At 41.3% G+C, this 14,088-nt stretch overlaps 2 protein-coding genes across 2 annotated transcripts; both read left to right on the top strand.

Moving 5' to 3' along the window:
* Positions 1 to 2,043: 2,043 nt before the first annotated feature.
* Positions 2,044 to 3,927, top strand: opn1sw2 (opsin 1 (cone pigments), short-wave-sensitive 2). Its single transcript, XM_061687309.1, has 5 exons — positions 2,044 to 2,586; positions 2,680 to 2,848; positions 2,930 to 3,095; positions 3,293 to 3,532; positions 3,688 to 3,927. Exons 1-5 carry the CDS (start codon positions 2,208 to 2,210, stop codon positions 3,790 to 3,792), a joined length of 1,059 nt encoding a protein of 352 aa, XP_061543293.1. The 5' UTR covers positions 2,044 to 2,207; the 3' UTR covers positions 3,793 to 3,927.
* Positions 3,928 to 4,017: 90 nt separating this feature from the next.
* Positions 4,018 to 8,751, top strand: LOC133408416 (blue-sensitive opsin-like). Its single transcript, XM_061687310.1, has 5 exons — positions 4,018 to 5,526; positions 6,883 to 7,051; positions 7,141 to 7,306; positions 7,390 to 7,629; positions 8,647 to 8,751. Exons 1-5 carry the CDS (start codon positions 5,148 to 5,150, stop codon positions 8,749 to 8,751), a joined length of 1,059 nt encoding a protein of 352 aa, XP_061543294.1. The 5' UTR covers positions 4,018 to 5,147.
* The last annotated feature ends 5,337 nt before the right edge of the window (positions 8,752 to 14,088 follow it).

The following is a 14,088-nucleotide window of genomic DNA, read 5'->3' as shown; positions in this document are numbered from 1 at the left end:
CCACAGTGGGAAACCTCAGTGGTTACAGTAACAAATGACAGTGCAAAAGATTTAAAAGGCATACAATATTATAAAAAAAGAAGAATTATTGAATAAAGCAGCTGAGAGAAATAAGTTATTGCAGTTCTAGGGCATTAAGTTTTGGATTTCATATCACCATGTTAGTCAACTGCTGTGCGGAGTTGCTGAGCCGGCACATTGAGGAAGGGTGGGACCTCCTCCTTGCACCCGCAAGGTGCGGGGACCAAGCCAGTGAGCCCAACCTGCGGGGGACCCAGCCAGGGGGATGCCACCCACTCCCCACGACCCAGGGCGCCACACTCGCTATTTCAAGACACAATATCAGCCAGTGCAATTTGTCTCAGGTTTGATAGATCACATTACGCATGCGCCTTCCTCAACGTACAAAATGAACTGCACTGCAGTTTAGAAAGTTTTGGGGGATGCAATCCTGAATGCTCCCAGTTAGTAGATCGGCTTCCACATTTGTTTGCATGAGTAATCAATTTTGCTTGTGTAAACCTTTAGTATATCATACCCTTAGTATTAATTTAGTATCCAAACTCTTCTCATACAGTGATATTTTTTCCAACATATTCATTTACATAACATACAGTATGCATGTACATAGGGATGAGAATTGATAAGAATTACCCTTATCTATTTTCTTATCGATTCTCATTGGTTGAGGGAATGAAATCATACAAATAATAAATGATATCATTGATTTCATTATCATTACAGTATATGATTTGATAATACGAGAGATGTTTCTGCATGTTGGAAATATTACCCCCTTTGATGAAATTAAAGCTTTGTTGCAAGTGTTGAAAGTAGCCCTGGTATTATCTTTTTGAGTGAAATTTAGTCAAACTTTAGAGTGCTTCTGCCTTGACGCCATATTGGAAAGTTCAGAACCAAAATACACTTCTTTCGTGTGATGAAAGTGCTGTGCAATACGGACGATAGCGTACATCCCAATATAAGTCATTTTATATCAATATGGTATTGTCACTGTCTTGAGAACTCATTAAACCCATGGAGGAGGCAAAAAGCCAAAGCGGCGACACGAATCTCAAGTTAAACCATCAGAGTGGATTACACAGGGCTGCAGTGAGTCAGATTAAAAGATTTGATGCTGTAGCAAACCAGATTAGCAGGTAAAGTCCTGCTGTGTGCTTCCTTAAAAAAGGGGGATTAACCTGTTTAAAGTCATTTGTTGTTGAGTACTAGAGGTTATGTTTATTTGCCATCGCATGTTATAAACATTTTGGCCCTTAGATAAATGCTTGGGATAGTGTTCTGTAACTTCCATCCATCCATCCATTTTCTTTACCGCTTATCCTCACTCGGGTGGCAGGCTGCTGTAGCCCATCCCAGCTATCTTCGGGCAGGAGGCGGGTACACCCTGAACCGGTCGCCAGCCAATTGCAAGCCACATAGAAACAAACAACCATTCGCACTCACATTCACACCTAAGGGCAATTTAGAGTCTTCAATTAACCTGCCACGGATGTTTTTGGGATGTGGGAGGAAACCGCAGTTCCGGGAGAAAACCCACCCAGGCACGGGGAGAACATGCAAACTCCACACAGACGGGGCCGGGATTTGAACCCCGGTCCCCAGAACTGTGAGGCAGATGTGCTAACCAGTCGCTACCGTGCCGGCTGTACTGTAACTTAATGATGAAAAATATTCTGATATTTAGCGCAAACAACACTGTATTTCAAAACACAAATTGGTCAATATTTAAACAACATGACAAACTGTGCTATGTAGCTTTCATTGACACCTCCAATGAGACAACACAAATCGACAGACTGTGGTCCAATGATATTGACTTTGACTTCAGCCACTCACAAAATGTAATCCGAGTGCTGTTTAACCTATTTAGAGTCACAGACGTAACAGGAACCACTAAATGAATTATTCCAATAAATGCAAACTTAAATCCTTTAGTCAATTATAGAAGCCATTTATCCGTTAATGAGGCTAATTGGTTTCCTTGGCCCTTCATATAAATTGTCCTCCATGACAGACCGTGTAAGACAGCAGGGAGGCTGCATTTATTTATTTTTTGGGCAGTTTGAATCCATTCAGAATTCCTGTATTTTTATTTTTGCTACACGTGATTGGTTGAAGCATACCACAAGCAAGGAACTGTTGAGGTGTTTCTGAGTTTTGGTGACATAAAGAAATACAGCAAAATGAGGGGACATCGAAACAATGAACTGCCAGAAGACTTCTGGATACCTGTTCCTCTGGACACTAACAACATCACATCGCTTAGTCCATTCCTGGTTCCTCAGGACCATCTGGGGAATTTAGGCACCTTTTATGGCATGGCTGCATTCATGTTCTTTCTTTTTGTGGTGGGAACGGGCATTAATGTCCTCACCATTGCTTGCACCATCCAATACAAGAAGCTCAGATCCCACCTGAATTACATCCTGGTGAACTTGGCAGTGTCAAACCTTCTTGTGTCATGTGTGGGCTCTTCCACCGCGTTCTGCTGTTTTTCAGCAAGGTATTTCATCATTGGACCATTGGGATGCAAGATTGAAGGTTTCATGGTGACGCTTGGTGGTGAGTTAAAACCTGCATTTAAAACATAGACAAACCTGCATGAATTGGAATGCTTTGAAAACGGGGTTAAAGCCTTTTTTTTTGTTCTACTAGGTATGGTAAGCCTGTGGTCTCTTGCTGTGATTGCCTTCGAACGATGGCTGGTCATTTGCAAGCCTCTTGGAAACTTTGTTTTTAAACCGGACCATGCTATAGCTTGCTGTGTATTCACATGGGTGTTTGGACTGATTGCCTCGGCCCCACCACTTTTCGGATGGAGTAGGTTAGTATCAACAAAACTCAACATTTATTGTCATTGCACAAAACAAAAGACGAGGGAGATTGTGATTGTCCGTTTTTGCAGATATATTCCAGAGGGCCTGCAGTGCTCCTGTGGGCCGGATTGGTACACCACAAATAATAAATTCAACAATGAATCCTATGTGATTTTCCTCTTTTGCTTCTGCTTTGCTGTTCCCTTGGCCACTATTATCTTCTGCTATGGTCAGCTGCTCATTACAATGAAAATGGTGAGATAAATCAAATACTAATTCCTTAACTTCCAAGATTTTAATGTGTTGTAATGAATCAGGGTTTGGTTCATAGCACTAAACCTGGCAGATTTCGCTAAATTAAGATAAGAGTTGGCCATGGCAAGCAATGTATAAACCAAACCTAATAAACTAAAAGTGTCGCAACGAAATGTCTTGCCCTTTTTTCCTCACAGGCAGCAAAAGCCCAGGCTGAGTCTGCCTCCACTCAGAAAGCAGAGAAGGAAGTGACCAGGATGGTGGTCATCATGGTGATGGGCTTCCTTGTGTGCTGGCTACCCTATGCGTCCTTTGCTCTTTGGGTAGTCTTGAATCGTGGGCAGACCTTTGACCTGCGAATGGCCACATTACCTTCTTGCTTATCAAAGAGCTCAGCGGTCTACAACCCCATCATCTATGTCGTCTTCAACAAACAGGTCTGTTTGATGTTATCTTGTACTATTATCCAGTTACTTCTATAAATTTAACACTAATATTAATTGTTCGCCAAACGAAATAGATTCGAAAGCTAGAGTGCATTCTGTTACTGATGATTTTATATTTTGTTTAATAATTTGTCTCTCCAAAACAGTTCCGGTCATGCATGATGCAGATGTTGGGAATGGGTAGTGGTGATGAAGAGACATCATCATCAACAACATCAGTGACTGAAGTCTCCAAAGTTGGGCCTGCTTAGACTGTGGATTTAATTATTTGTATGCCACTAAAGAGTTGTATGAGTCAGTTGTAAATAACTATAAATGCATGTTTTCGCAATGTTAAAAAAAAAACAAAAAAAAAAACATTACAATAAAGTGAAGTGCTTTTACAACTTTCTGAATTCTACAAAATATTTACCATCATCATGAGGTTACTTTAAAAGGCTCATATTTTGGCTATTTAGCCCTCCGTAGGGTGACTCTTTAACATGGACTTAGTATAAAAGTGTCAATTTCATTAAAAAAAAAACACCTTGGTTTTGTCATACCACTGTCCAGAAAAGGCCCCTTTGACAGGTACTTCTGTTTGACCCAGCTTTGTATCCGCTTTGTCCATATTTGACTAAGACCCACCCCTTTCCTCTGATTGTTTGCCTCCATGTAGAAGACCCACTTGTGAGAGCATACGTGTTTGTTATGTTGAAAGCGCTGGCTCGGCAGAGGGGAGTTAGGCGGAAATCTTCACTAGTGTCAGGTCACTGGGTAATAAATCAATGTTGATTAATGACATCATTATAACCAATGATCTGGACTTTTTGTTACTAAATGAAACGAAGTTAACAGAAAGTAGCTGTAATACCATTTTAAATGAGGCAACACCAGCAAATTTTTATTTTATGAACAAGTGTCGAATAGGGAATAAAGGCGGTGGTATTGCTATTATATTTAAGTCATTATTTCAGTGTAGGTGGCACGGTGGACGACTGGTTAGCGCATCTGCGTCACAGTTCTGAGTACTGGGGTTCAAATCCCGGTCCTGCCTGTGTGGAGTTTGCATGTTCTCCCCGTGTGCCCCGGGTTTCCTCCCACATCCCAAAAACATGCGTGGTAGGTTGATTGAAGACTCGAAATTGCCCGTAGGTGTGAATGTGAGTGCGAATGGTTGTTTGTTTCTATGTGCCCCGCGATTGTCTGTCGACCGGTAACCCGCATCCCGCCCAAAGATAGCTGGGATAGGCTGCAGCAGCCCGCGACCCGAGTGAGGAGAAGCGGTAAAGAAAATGGATGGATGGATGGATGGAGGTTCACGTTCGCACAAAATATGAACTACTTCATGAGCTTTCGTTGATTGAACAACGTTCAGATACAACACTGGGTACATATGCATACCTGTTCATACAGTGTGTTCTATTTTTGGGCTTACAACAAAGCTTTAAATCCTTCCCGAGCCAATTAAGTGAAGCCAAAGTAACATTCAAAGCTCCTACAAATACAGCTTTCGGTCACATTTAGAGAGATATACAGGTGTAGGAAGATCTGCAAGAAAATCGTTGCAATTCTATATACTATAAAAATAGACATATTTAGTTTTTCTCACAAAACAGGTAGAAAAATGAGAAGAAATCATCCCATGGAGCTCCCAAATGACTTCTGGATCCCTATTCCTTTGGACACCAACAACATCACTTTATTCAGCCCGTTCCTGGTTCCCCAAGATCACCTGGGGAGCAAGGCCATTTTTTATTCCATGTCAGCATTTATGCTCTTTATATTTGTCACTGGCACAGCAATCAATATTGCCACTATCGCATGCACTGTTAAGTACAAGAAACTACGATCTCACCTGAACTACATCCTGGTAAACTTGGCTGTGGCGAACCTCCTTGTCTCCTGTGTGGGCTCCTTCACCTGCTTTTACTGCTTTGCCTTCCGATACATGATTCTTGGAGCACTCGCGTGCAAGATTGAAGGATTTACTGCAACTCTCGGTGGTAAGGAACAAAAATAGGCAGATAAATACCTTAACAGGAACATTTCCATAGACACAGCTGTATTTTCATTGAATTATGACATTTTCTAAAGATGTAATGGTTACATGTGACATGTTTTGTTTCTACTGTGTGTGGTAGTAAACTGAGATACAGTACACAGTCTCTGTATTACAAAAGCAAATGAATTGAAAGAAATAATAAAAGAAAAAGAAAATGAATGGTTTAAAATAGTCAAGAGACTGTGGACGCTCTGTGTGTTATTACAGCAGACCTATACATTAGCTCTTACACATTTGTGTTTATACAAAAGTATCAATGTATCTCTTCCATTGATCCTTTTTATGCTACAGGAGATATCAGTGAACACATTATTTTCTTTTAGAAACAATAACGAAAAGTACAACAGTACGAAAGAACAACAATATATTAATATTTAAACACAGATTAACTGTGCTGTTGCTTCTACATATGCACTATGATATGAACAAATGTCTTGGGGGCACATCTCAATCACTGAATGAATCATTTTGGGTTTGAACTATAACGACTAATTCATCCACTCATTTTCTATACAACTTGTACTAAGGCTCACACTGTGTGAATGACTGGGTAAAGCCTATCATAATAATAATAGTAATAATAATTTTGGCCGGCACGGTGTACGACTGGTTAGCACATCTGCCTCACAGTTCTGGGGACCGAGGTTCAAATCCCGGCCCCGCCTGTGTGGGGTTTGCATGTTCTCCCCGTGCCTGCGTGGGTTTTCTCCGGGCACTCCGGTTTCCTCCCACATCCCAAAAACATGCGTGGTAGGTTGATTGAAGACTCTAAATTGCCCGTAGGTGTGAATGTGAGTGCGAATGGTTGTTTGTTTATATGTGCCCTGCGATTGACTGGCAACAAATTCAAGGTGGACCCGGCCTCTCGCCCAGAGTCAGCTGGGATAGGCTCCAGCATACCCGCGACGCAAGGATAAGCGGTACAGAAAATGAATGATTAATAATATAAATAACAATAATAATATGAAGAATAAGGTTAAGTCATTATTAATCTTATTAAGAAATTTTGAAAGGTTTGGAAGGCCCATTTCATTTCCAGCATGACTGTGTCCCAGTGGGGAAAAAAAAGTAAGGCCCATAAATGCATGCTTGGATGAGTTAAGTGATGAAGAACTTTTTTAGATACCTTACATCATGCACATCAAATACATTAGAAATGAACTAGAATAAAGATTGGGACCTTACTCATTCATTTGAAACCAAAATCTTTCAGAAAGTCAGGTATCCCAATACTTTTGTCCAAAACGTGCATTTAGTACATTTATCGTGGAAAGTTATGTTTTCTGTCTCCTTACAGGTATGGTTAGCCTCTGGTCTCTGGCAGTAGTCGCTTTTGAAAGGTGGCTGGTTGTGTGCAAACCTCTGGGAAACATTGTGTTCAGACCGAATCATGCTATTGCTTGCTGTGCAGCAACTTGGCTTTTTGCTTTGATTGCTGCAGTTCCGCCGCTTTTTGGGTGGAGTCGGTAAGTACTAAAAAGCGGACACAAAATTGTTTTTCAAACATGCAGTGTTGTTATACATTGAGATACGTGTAATGGTTCTTTGTCTTTAGGTATATCCCTGAGGGAATGCAGTGCTCTTGTGGGCCGGATTGGTACACGTCCGACAACAAGTTTAACAATGAGTCCTATGCGATGTTCCTCTTCTGCTTCTGCTTTGCAGTGCCATTCTTCACTATTGTTTTCTGCTACTCACAGCTACTTATTGTGCTGAAATCTGTAAGTTACAAGTGACTTTGTGTCCAACCAACCTTTGAAAAAAAATTCATCAGTGTCAGCAACTCTTTTGTCTCCTTGAACAGGCCGCAAAAGCCCAGGCTGAGTCAGCTTCTACTCAGAAAGCAGAGAGGGAGGTGACTAGGATGGTTGTTGTCATGGTGCTGGGCTTCCTGGTGTGCTGGATGCCGTACGCCTCCTTTGCTCTTTGGGTTGTCAACAACCGTGGGCAACCTTTTGACCTGAGATTGGCCACCATACCCTCCTGTTTTTCTAAAGCCTCTACAGTCTACAATCCATTCATCTACATCTTTCTCAACAAACAGGTTGTTTTACTGTCACCAAATCAACGTGTAGAAATCACTGCCCTTTTGCAGTCACTTACATAACAATGTTTTTTGCGTACTTTTATGAACATCCATTGAATGAAAATAAATATTTAATTCTTCATCTATTTGGATGACAAAAAATAACCCGGACAGTTTACACCACAGGTGTCAAACTCAATGGCCAGGGGCCAGATCTGGCCCTCCACATCATTTTATGTGGCCCGTGAAAGCAAATCATGCGCGTCAACTTCTTTGATTATTGCTAAAATCTGTACCAAAATTTCATCCGTCCATCCATTTTCTGAACCGCTTCTCCTCACAAGGGTCGCAGGAGTGCTGGCGCCTATCCTAGCTATCATCGGGCAGGAGGCCTGGTACACCCTGAATTGGTTGCCAGCCAATCGCAGGGCACATACGAACAAACAACCATTCGCACTCACATTCACACCTACGGGCAATTTAGAGTCTTCAATTAACCTACCATGCATGTTTTTGGGATGTGGGAGGAAACCGGAGTGCCCGGAGAAAACCCACGCAGGCACGGGGAGAACATGCAAACTCCACAAAGGCGGGGCTGGGGATTGAACCCCGGTCCTCAGATCTGTGAGGCAGACGCTCTAACCAGTCTTTCACAGTGCCGCCACCAAAATTTCAAATTTTCATATTTAATAAATAATAACGTTGAGATATCGCAAGCATTTGTTGTTACCAAACACCTTTTAGAGTAACTTGAACAAACTATTATCCTTGACCTCTGATTTCAAAACTAGTTATCCATTGATTTGTTGTGAATATGAAATATTCTGATGAGCCGATGAAAATATTTTATGGTTTCACAGTCATAACGGCCCTCTGAGGGAAATCTGTAACTACAATTTGGCCCTCGCCAAAAATGAGTTTGACACCCCTGGTTTACACTATGATGTATGTGAGTGTTCTAAAGAAATACAGCCTATCCAGAATACAGTACTACTTTGCCCCAATCAATCTTCTCATGTTCCTTCTCTCCTACAGTTCCGCTCATGCATGAAGATGATGCTAGGGATGAGTGGAGACGATGACGATGAAGCATCAAAAAGTCAATCAACCACTGAAGTCTCCAAAGTTGGACCTGCTTAAACTATTTCATTGTAAACGGAGATCAACTGCACAATAGAAACAATATCAATTTTGATACAATATGTCACTTTGTGGGTGGCACGGTGGACGACTGACTCACAGTTCTGAGGACTGGGATTCAAATCCCGGCCCTGCCTGTGTGGAGTTTGCATGTTCTCCCCGTGCCTACGTGGGTTTTCTCCGGGTACTCCAGTTTCCTCCCACATACCAAAAATATGCGTGGTAGGTTAATTGAGGACTCTAAATTGCCCGTAGGTGTGAATGTGAGTGTGAGTTGCTGTTTGTTTGTATGTGCTCTGCGATTGGCTGGCGACCAGTTCGGGTGTACCCCGCCTCTCGCCCGAAGATAGCTGGGATGGGCTCCAGCACGCCCACGACCCTAGTGAGGATAAGCGGTACAGAAAATTGATGTATGGTTGGATGGATGTCACTTTGTAAAAAAAAAAAAAAAAAAATGCTATTTAAAAAATGGCTATTGTAAAAAGGACTGTAGGTTTAGGATTTCGGTGACTCTTGGATTTTGTTGATTTAAAAAAAACAGAGGTAGGTGTATAGAACCACTTATATTATCCATCCATCCATCCATCCATTTTCTGTACCGCTTATCCTCACTCGGGTCGTGGGAGTGCTGGAGCCTATCCCAGCTATCTTCGGGCGAGAGGTGGGGTACACCCTGAACTGGTCGCCAGCCATTCGCAGGGCGCATATACTGTAAACAAACAACCATTCACACTCACATTCATCTTCAATTAACCTACCTTGCATGTTTTTAGGATGTGGGAGGAAACCGGAGTACCTGGAGAAAAGCCACGCAGGCACGGGGAGAACATGCAAACTCCACACAGGCGGGGCTGGGATTTGAATCCCGGTCCTCAGAACTGTGAAGCAAATGTGCTAACCATTCTTCCACCGTGCCGGCCACTTGTATTATTTGCAAGTTAGATGTTATACACAGTTTCCATACGAATACAATTATGCAAAACTAGTAGTAAATGCAAACAAGTATACATTTTTTAAAAATAATTAACTGACAATTGATGGCTAATAATAGCATAACAGGAGAGACTACAAATTGTATTCAACAAAGTAAAATATTCTGATGTGTATAAATGCAAGAGGTTAAACTGCAATAAAATTTACTGCACCCAAATAAAAAATGTTGGCATAATATGTTTGCTCTTATTTATTTTTTGCTTTAAATCATATTTCATATTTACTGTACCGTAAACGCAGACACATGTAGCATTATCACACGTGTACCTCTAGATGGCGTAATATTTCTTATCCACATGAGAAATTCCCATATAGTATGTACATCCATCCATCCATCCATTTTCTGAACCGCTTCTCCTCACAAGGGTCGCGGGCGTGCTGGAGCCTATCCCAGCTATCATCGGGTAGGAGGCAGGGTACACCCTGAACTGGTTGCCAGCCAATCGCAGGGCACATACAAACAAACAACCATTCGCACTCACAGTCACACCTACGGGCAATTTAGAGTCTCCAATTAATGCATGTTTTTGGGATGTGGGAGGAAACCGGAGTGCCCGGAGAAAACCCACGCAGGCACGGGGAGAACATGCAAACTCCACACAGGTGGGGCCGGGGATTGAACCCGGGTCCTCAGAACTGTAAGGCTGACGCTCTAACCAGTCTTCCACCGTGCCGCCCTAGTATGTACAGTAATCCTAAAAAATTGGGAGAAATACAGACATCAAATACTGACATCAACAAGCAATTTCATTGATATACAACTAATTCTTTAATGACTTTCAGAATTCTGTTGGATTTTCAATAATTATGACCTGTTGGAAGCAACCTCCAATCATGATGAACCTTTTAATCCATAAATTACCACAACTAAGGAACAAGATAGACGTTTACTCACCAATCCGACTCCTTCAAAAGCAAAATGATGAAAAATTCTAATTTTGTTATCACAGTATCTTGACATGACATGTTAAAATGTATATTTTGCACATTACACCCAGGTCTTTCTGGTTGATTATTACCTGATGTCAAATGAACAGGTGACCACTGGAAAAACTTTTGAATGCGTAAGACAAAAACTATTCAATGCTTGAGTAATTTTTGCACAACTTGCTGTTCTCTAACAAGGAACTGAACGGCAATAACGTTGCGTAACGGAGTACTAGTAATGTTTCTTCATGTGTGCTCACCAATTTTAGACCTATTTCCAAACTTCCGTTTATATTAAAAAAAAAGTATTTGAAAAAGTTTTACACGCTCAACTAAAGCATTTTCTAGATGAGCATGATGTCCTAGAGGTTTTTCAATCCGATATTAGAACACAGCAGAGCACAGAGTCAGCTTTAAGAGTTCAAAATGACATTCTCATGGCAAACAACTTCAGGGACTATGTATGTCTTGTCCTGCTGGACCTAACTGCAGCGTTTAAAATGGTGGACCACAGTATTCCTGTGGCCTGGTTACAGCACTCTGTGGGTATTAGCAGTAGAGCGCTGGAGTGGTTGAGGTCCTATCTGGGAAACAGAACTACAGGTATGTGTGTGAGCCTTGGTAATTCTGAGTCCTGCTCGGCTCCGCTACCCAAAGGAGTTCCACATGGTTCAATGTTGAGGCCACTCCTCTTTTTCTTATCTTTGCTGCCCTTGTTGTTTCCGTCCTGAAAAAGCATGGGAATTCCTTTCACTGTTATCCTGATAACAGTCAGATTTATGTCCCATTGAAAAAGAAAGACGCTTTCTCAGTACTACCACCTGTATTATGTCTCGAAGACATTAAAACCTGGATGGCCTTGAACTTTTTAAATTTTAATGAAAAGAACGCTTACTGTAGGTGAAAGTGTTTGGTCCAAGTGGCCCTTGTGAATCCTCGCTTTTTGCCTTGGGCTGTTTGACACAATATACGACAACAACGGTCTCGAGCTAGGGTTTTAAAATGGACAGTGATTTTAAATTGGATCGGCAAATTGGTGCAGTAGTAAAATCCAACTTCTTTTATATTTGGCAGCTGGCAAAGCTGAAACCTTTTCTTAAACAAAAGCACTAAGAAACAGTAATCTGTGCCTTTATTACAACCCCAATTCCAATGAAGTTGGGACGTGTTAAACAAATAAAAACAGAATACAATGATTTGCAAATCATGTTCAACCTATATTTAATTGAAGACACTACAAAGACAAGATATTTCATGTTCAAACTGATAAACTTTATTGTTTTTAGCAAGTAATCATTAACTTTGAATTTTATGGCTGCAACACTTTCCCAAAAAGCTGGGACAGGTGGCAAAAAAGACTGAGAAAGTTGAGGAATGCTCATCAAACACCTGTTTGGAACATCCCACAGGTGGACAGGCTAATTGGGAACAGGTGGGTGCCATGATTGGGTATAAAAGGAGCTTCCCTGAATTGCTCAGTCATTCACGAGCAAAGATTGGGCGAGGTTCACCTCTTTGTGAACAAGTAGATGAGAAAATAGTCGAACAGTTTAAGGACAATGTTCCATCCATCCATCCATCCATCCATCCATTTTCTGAACTGCTTCTCCTCACTAGGGTCGCGGGCGTGCTGGAACCTATCCCAGCTATCATCGGGCAGATGGTGGGGTACACCCTGAACTGGTTGCCAGCCAATCGCATCATCTACGGTCCATAATATCATCAAAAGGTTCAGAGAATCTGGAGAAATCACTGCATGTCAGCGGCAAGGCCAGAAACCAACATTGGATGCCGGTCACCTTCGATCCCTCAGGCGGCACTGCATCAAAAACCGACATCAATGTATAAAGGATATCACCACATGGGCTCAGGAACACTTCAGAAAACCAATGTCAGTAAATACAGTTCGGCGCTACATCCGTAAGTGCAACTTGAAACTCTACTATGCAAAGCAAAAGCCATTTATCAACAACACCCAGAAACACCGTCGGCTTCTCTGGGCCCGAGTTCATCTAAGATGGACTGATGCAAAGTGGAAAAGTGTTCTGTGGTCCAATGAGTCCACATTACAAATTGTTTTTGGAAATTGTGGGCGTCGTGTCCGCCGGGCCAAAGAGGAAAAGAACCATCAGGACTGTTATGGACTCAAAGTTCAAAAGCCAGCATATGTGATGGTATGGGGCTGTGTTAGTGCCAATGGCATGGGTAACTTACACATCTTTGAAGGCACCATTAATGCGGAAAGGTACATACAGGCATATGGTGTGCTCCCCCAATCTTTGGATGGAGCAGGTATCATATTCTCATCAGTGATCTGGTGTCGATTCATCAATGGACACAGAAACCAATAATTGTGTTATATCCGGTACAGAGAAAGAAGTGTCTAGGATGGTAGTTGTCATGATCCTGGCATACATTTTTTGCTGTGGACCTTACGTACGCCTTTTTTGCCTGCTTTGCCGTGACAAATCCTGGATATGCTTTCCATCCTCTTGCTGCAGCAATGCCTGCATACTTTGCCAACAGTGCAACGATCTACAACCCGATCATCTATGTTTTCATGAATCGACAGGTAATGATCAACCTGTTCCGCATTCAAAATCAATACTTTATTGGACAAATCCTCTTCTGTTCTCTTTCATCGGTTTCGCACGTGCATCTTGCAAACAAGTAGATGATGGCTCAGAAGTATCCAAGTCAAAGACAGAAGTCTCTTCTGTGGCTCCAACTTAAGGTCTTTATCTATTGAGGATTTGGGAACTATCATAATTTGTACACTAATATTTATTGCTTATTTTTGTTTACAGATGTTAGTCAAGTGAATCTAACTTTTTGGCAAATGAGATATAACATTTTTAAAAAATAAATCTATGATTATCTTTCTTTTATCACAAATCACAAAATGTTGTACTGACACAAATGCTTATCCACTAAGCTTTCATATATTTTTCAAAATTTACAATAGTGCTGAATGCTGACGAAACTAATAAATAACATTTTAAATGTACGGGTTGAGTAAACAAAACAACAATGGTGGACTACATGGCTGTTATTGTGCCTAAGGTTTTAATAATTTATTTTAGATCCAAGGGTCCTGTTGATGCATTCATTCAAAATTAAGAAATGTAATCAAAGTGTAATTAAATTTAATTTGTTTTAATAATTTGAGGAAGTAGTTTAAACAGTTACACTACTGTTTCATTTTCAACAGGGAAACTTGCAGTTGTAACTAACTACATTTCCAAAGTAATCTTCCCTACACTGCTAATTAACAGCCACATAAAACCAGTGTTGGCACCACTTCACCCTGGCCGCCTGCGGGGTACCCTTTTTGTGCCAAACTTTTTGTACTTTTTTAATCTGTGTGTATATCTATTTATATAAACCACTAACAGTGATAATAAAACAGTACAACAA

This window comes from Phycodurus eques, chromosome 10 (assembly GCF_024500275.1).
Source record: "Phycodurus eques isolate BA_2022a chromosome 10, UOR_Pequ_1.1, whole genome shotgun sequence".
Classification (NCBI taxonomy): Eukaryota; Metazoa; Chordata; class Actinopteri; order Syngnathiformes; family Syngnathidae; genus Phycodurus; species Phycodurus eques.
This window is presented reverse-complemented; position numbering and strand designations above follow the sequence as displayed.

Excerpts from the sequence above, each read along its gene's own strand:
- opn1sw2 (XM_061687309.1), top strand. The coding sequence starts at position 2,208 with ATGAGGGGACATCGAAACAATGAACTGCCAGAAGACTTCTGGATACCT. Across the intron at positions 2,587-2,679 it reads TTTCATGGTGACGCTTGGTG|GTATGGTAAGCCTGTGGTCT; the intron begins GTGAGTTAAAAC and ends TTGTTCTACTAG. Across the intron at positions 2,849-2,929 it reads CCACTTTTCGGATGGAGTAG|ATATATTCCAGAGGGCCTGC; the intron begins GTTAGTATCAAC and ends CCGTTTTTGCAG.
- LOC133408416 (XM_061687310.1), top strand. The coding sequence starts at position 5,148 with ATGAGAAGAAATCATCCCATGGAGCTCCCAAATGACTTCTGGATCCCT. Across the intron at positions 5,527-6,882 it reads ATTTACTGCAACTCTCGGTG|GTATGGTTAGCCTCTGGTCT; the intron begins GTAAGGAACAAA and ends GTCTCCTTACAG. Across the intron at positions 7,630-8,646 it reads ACATCTTTCTCAACAAACAG|TTCCGCTCATGCATGAAGAT; the intron begins GTTGTTTTACTG and ends TCTCTCCTACAG.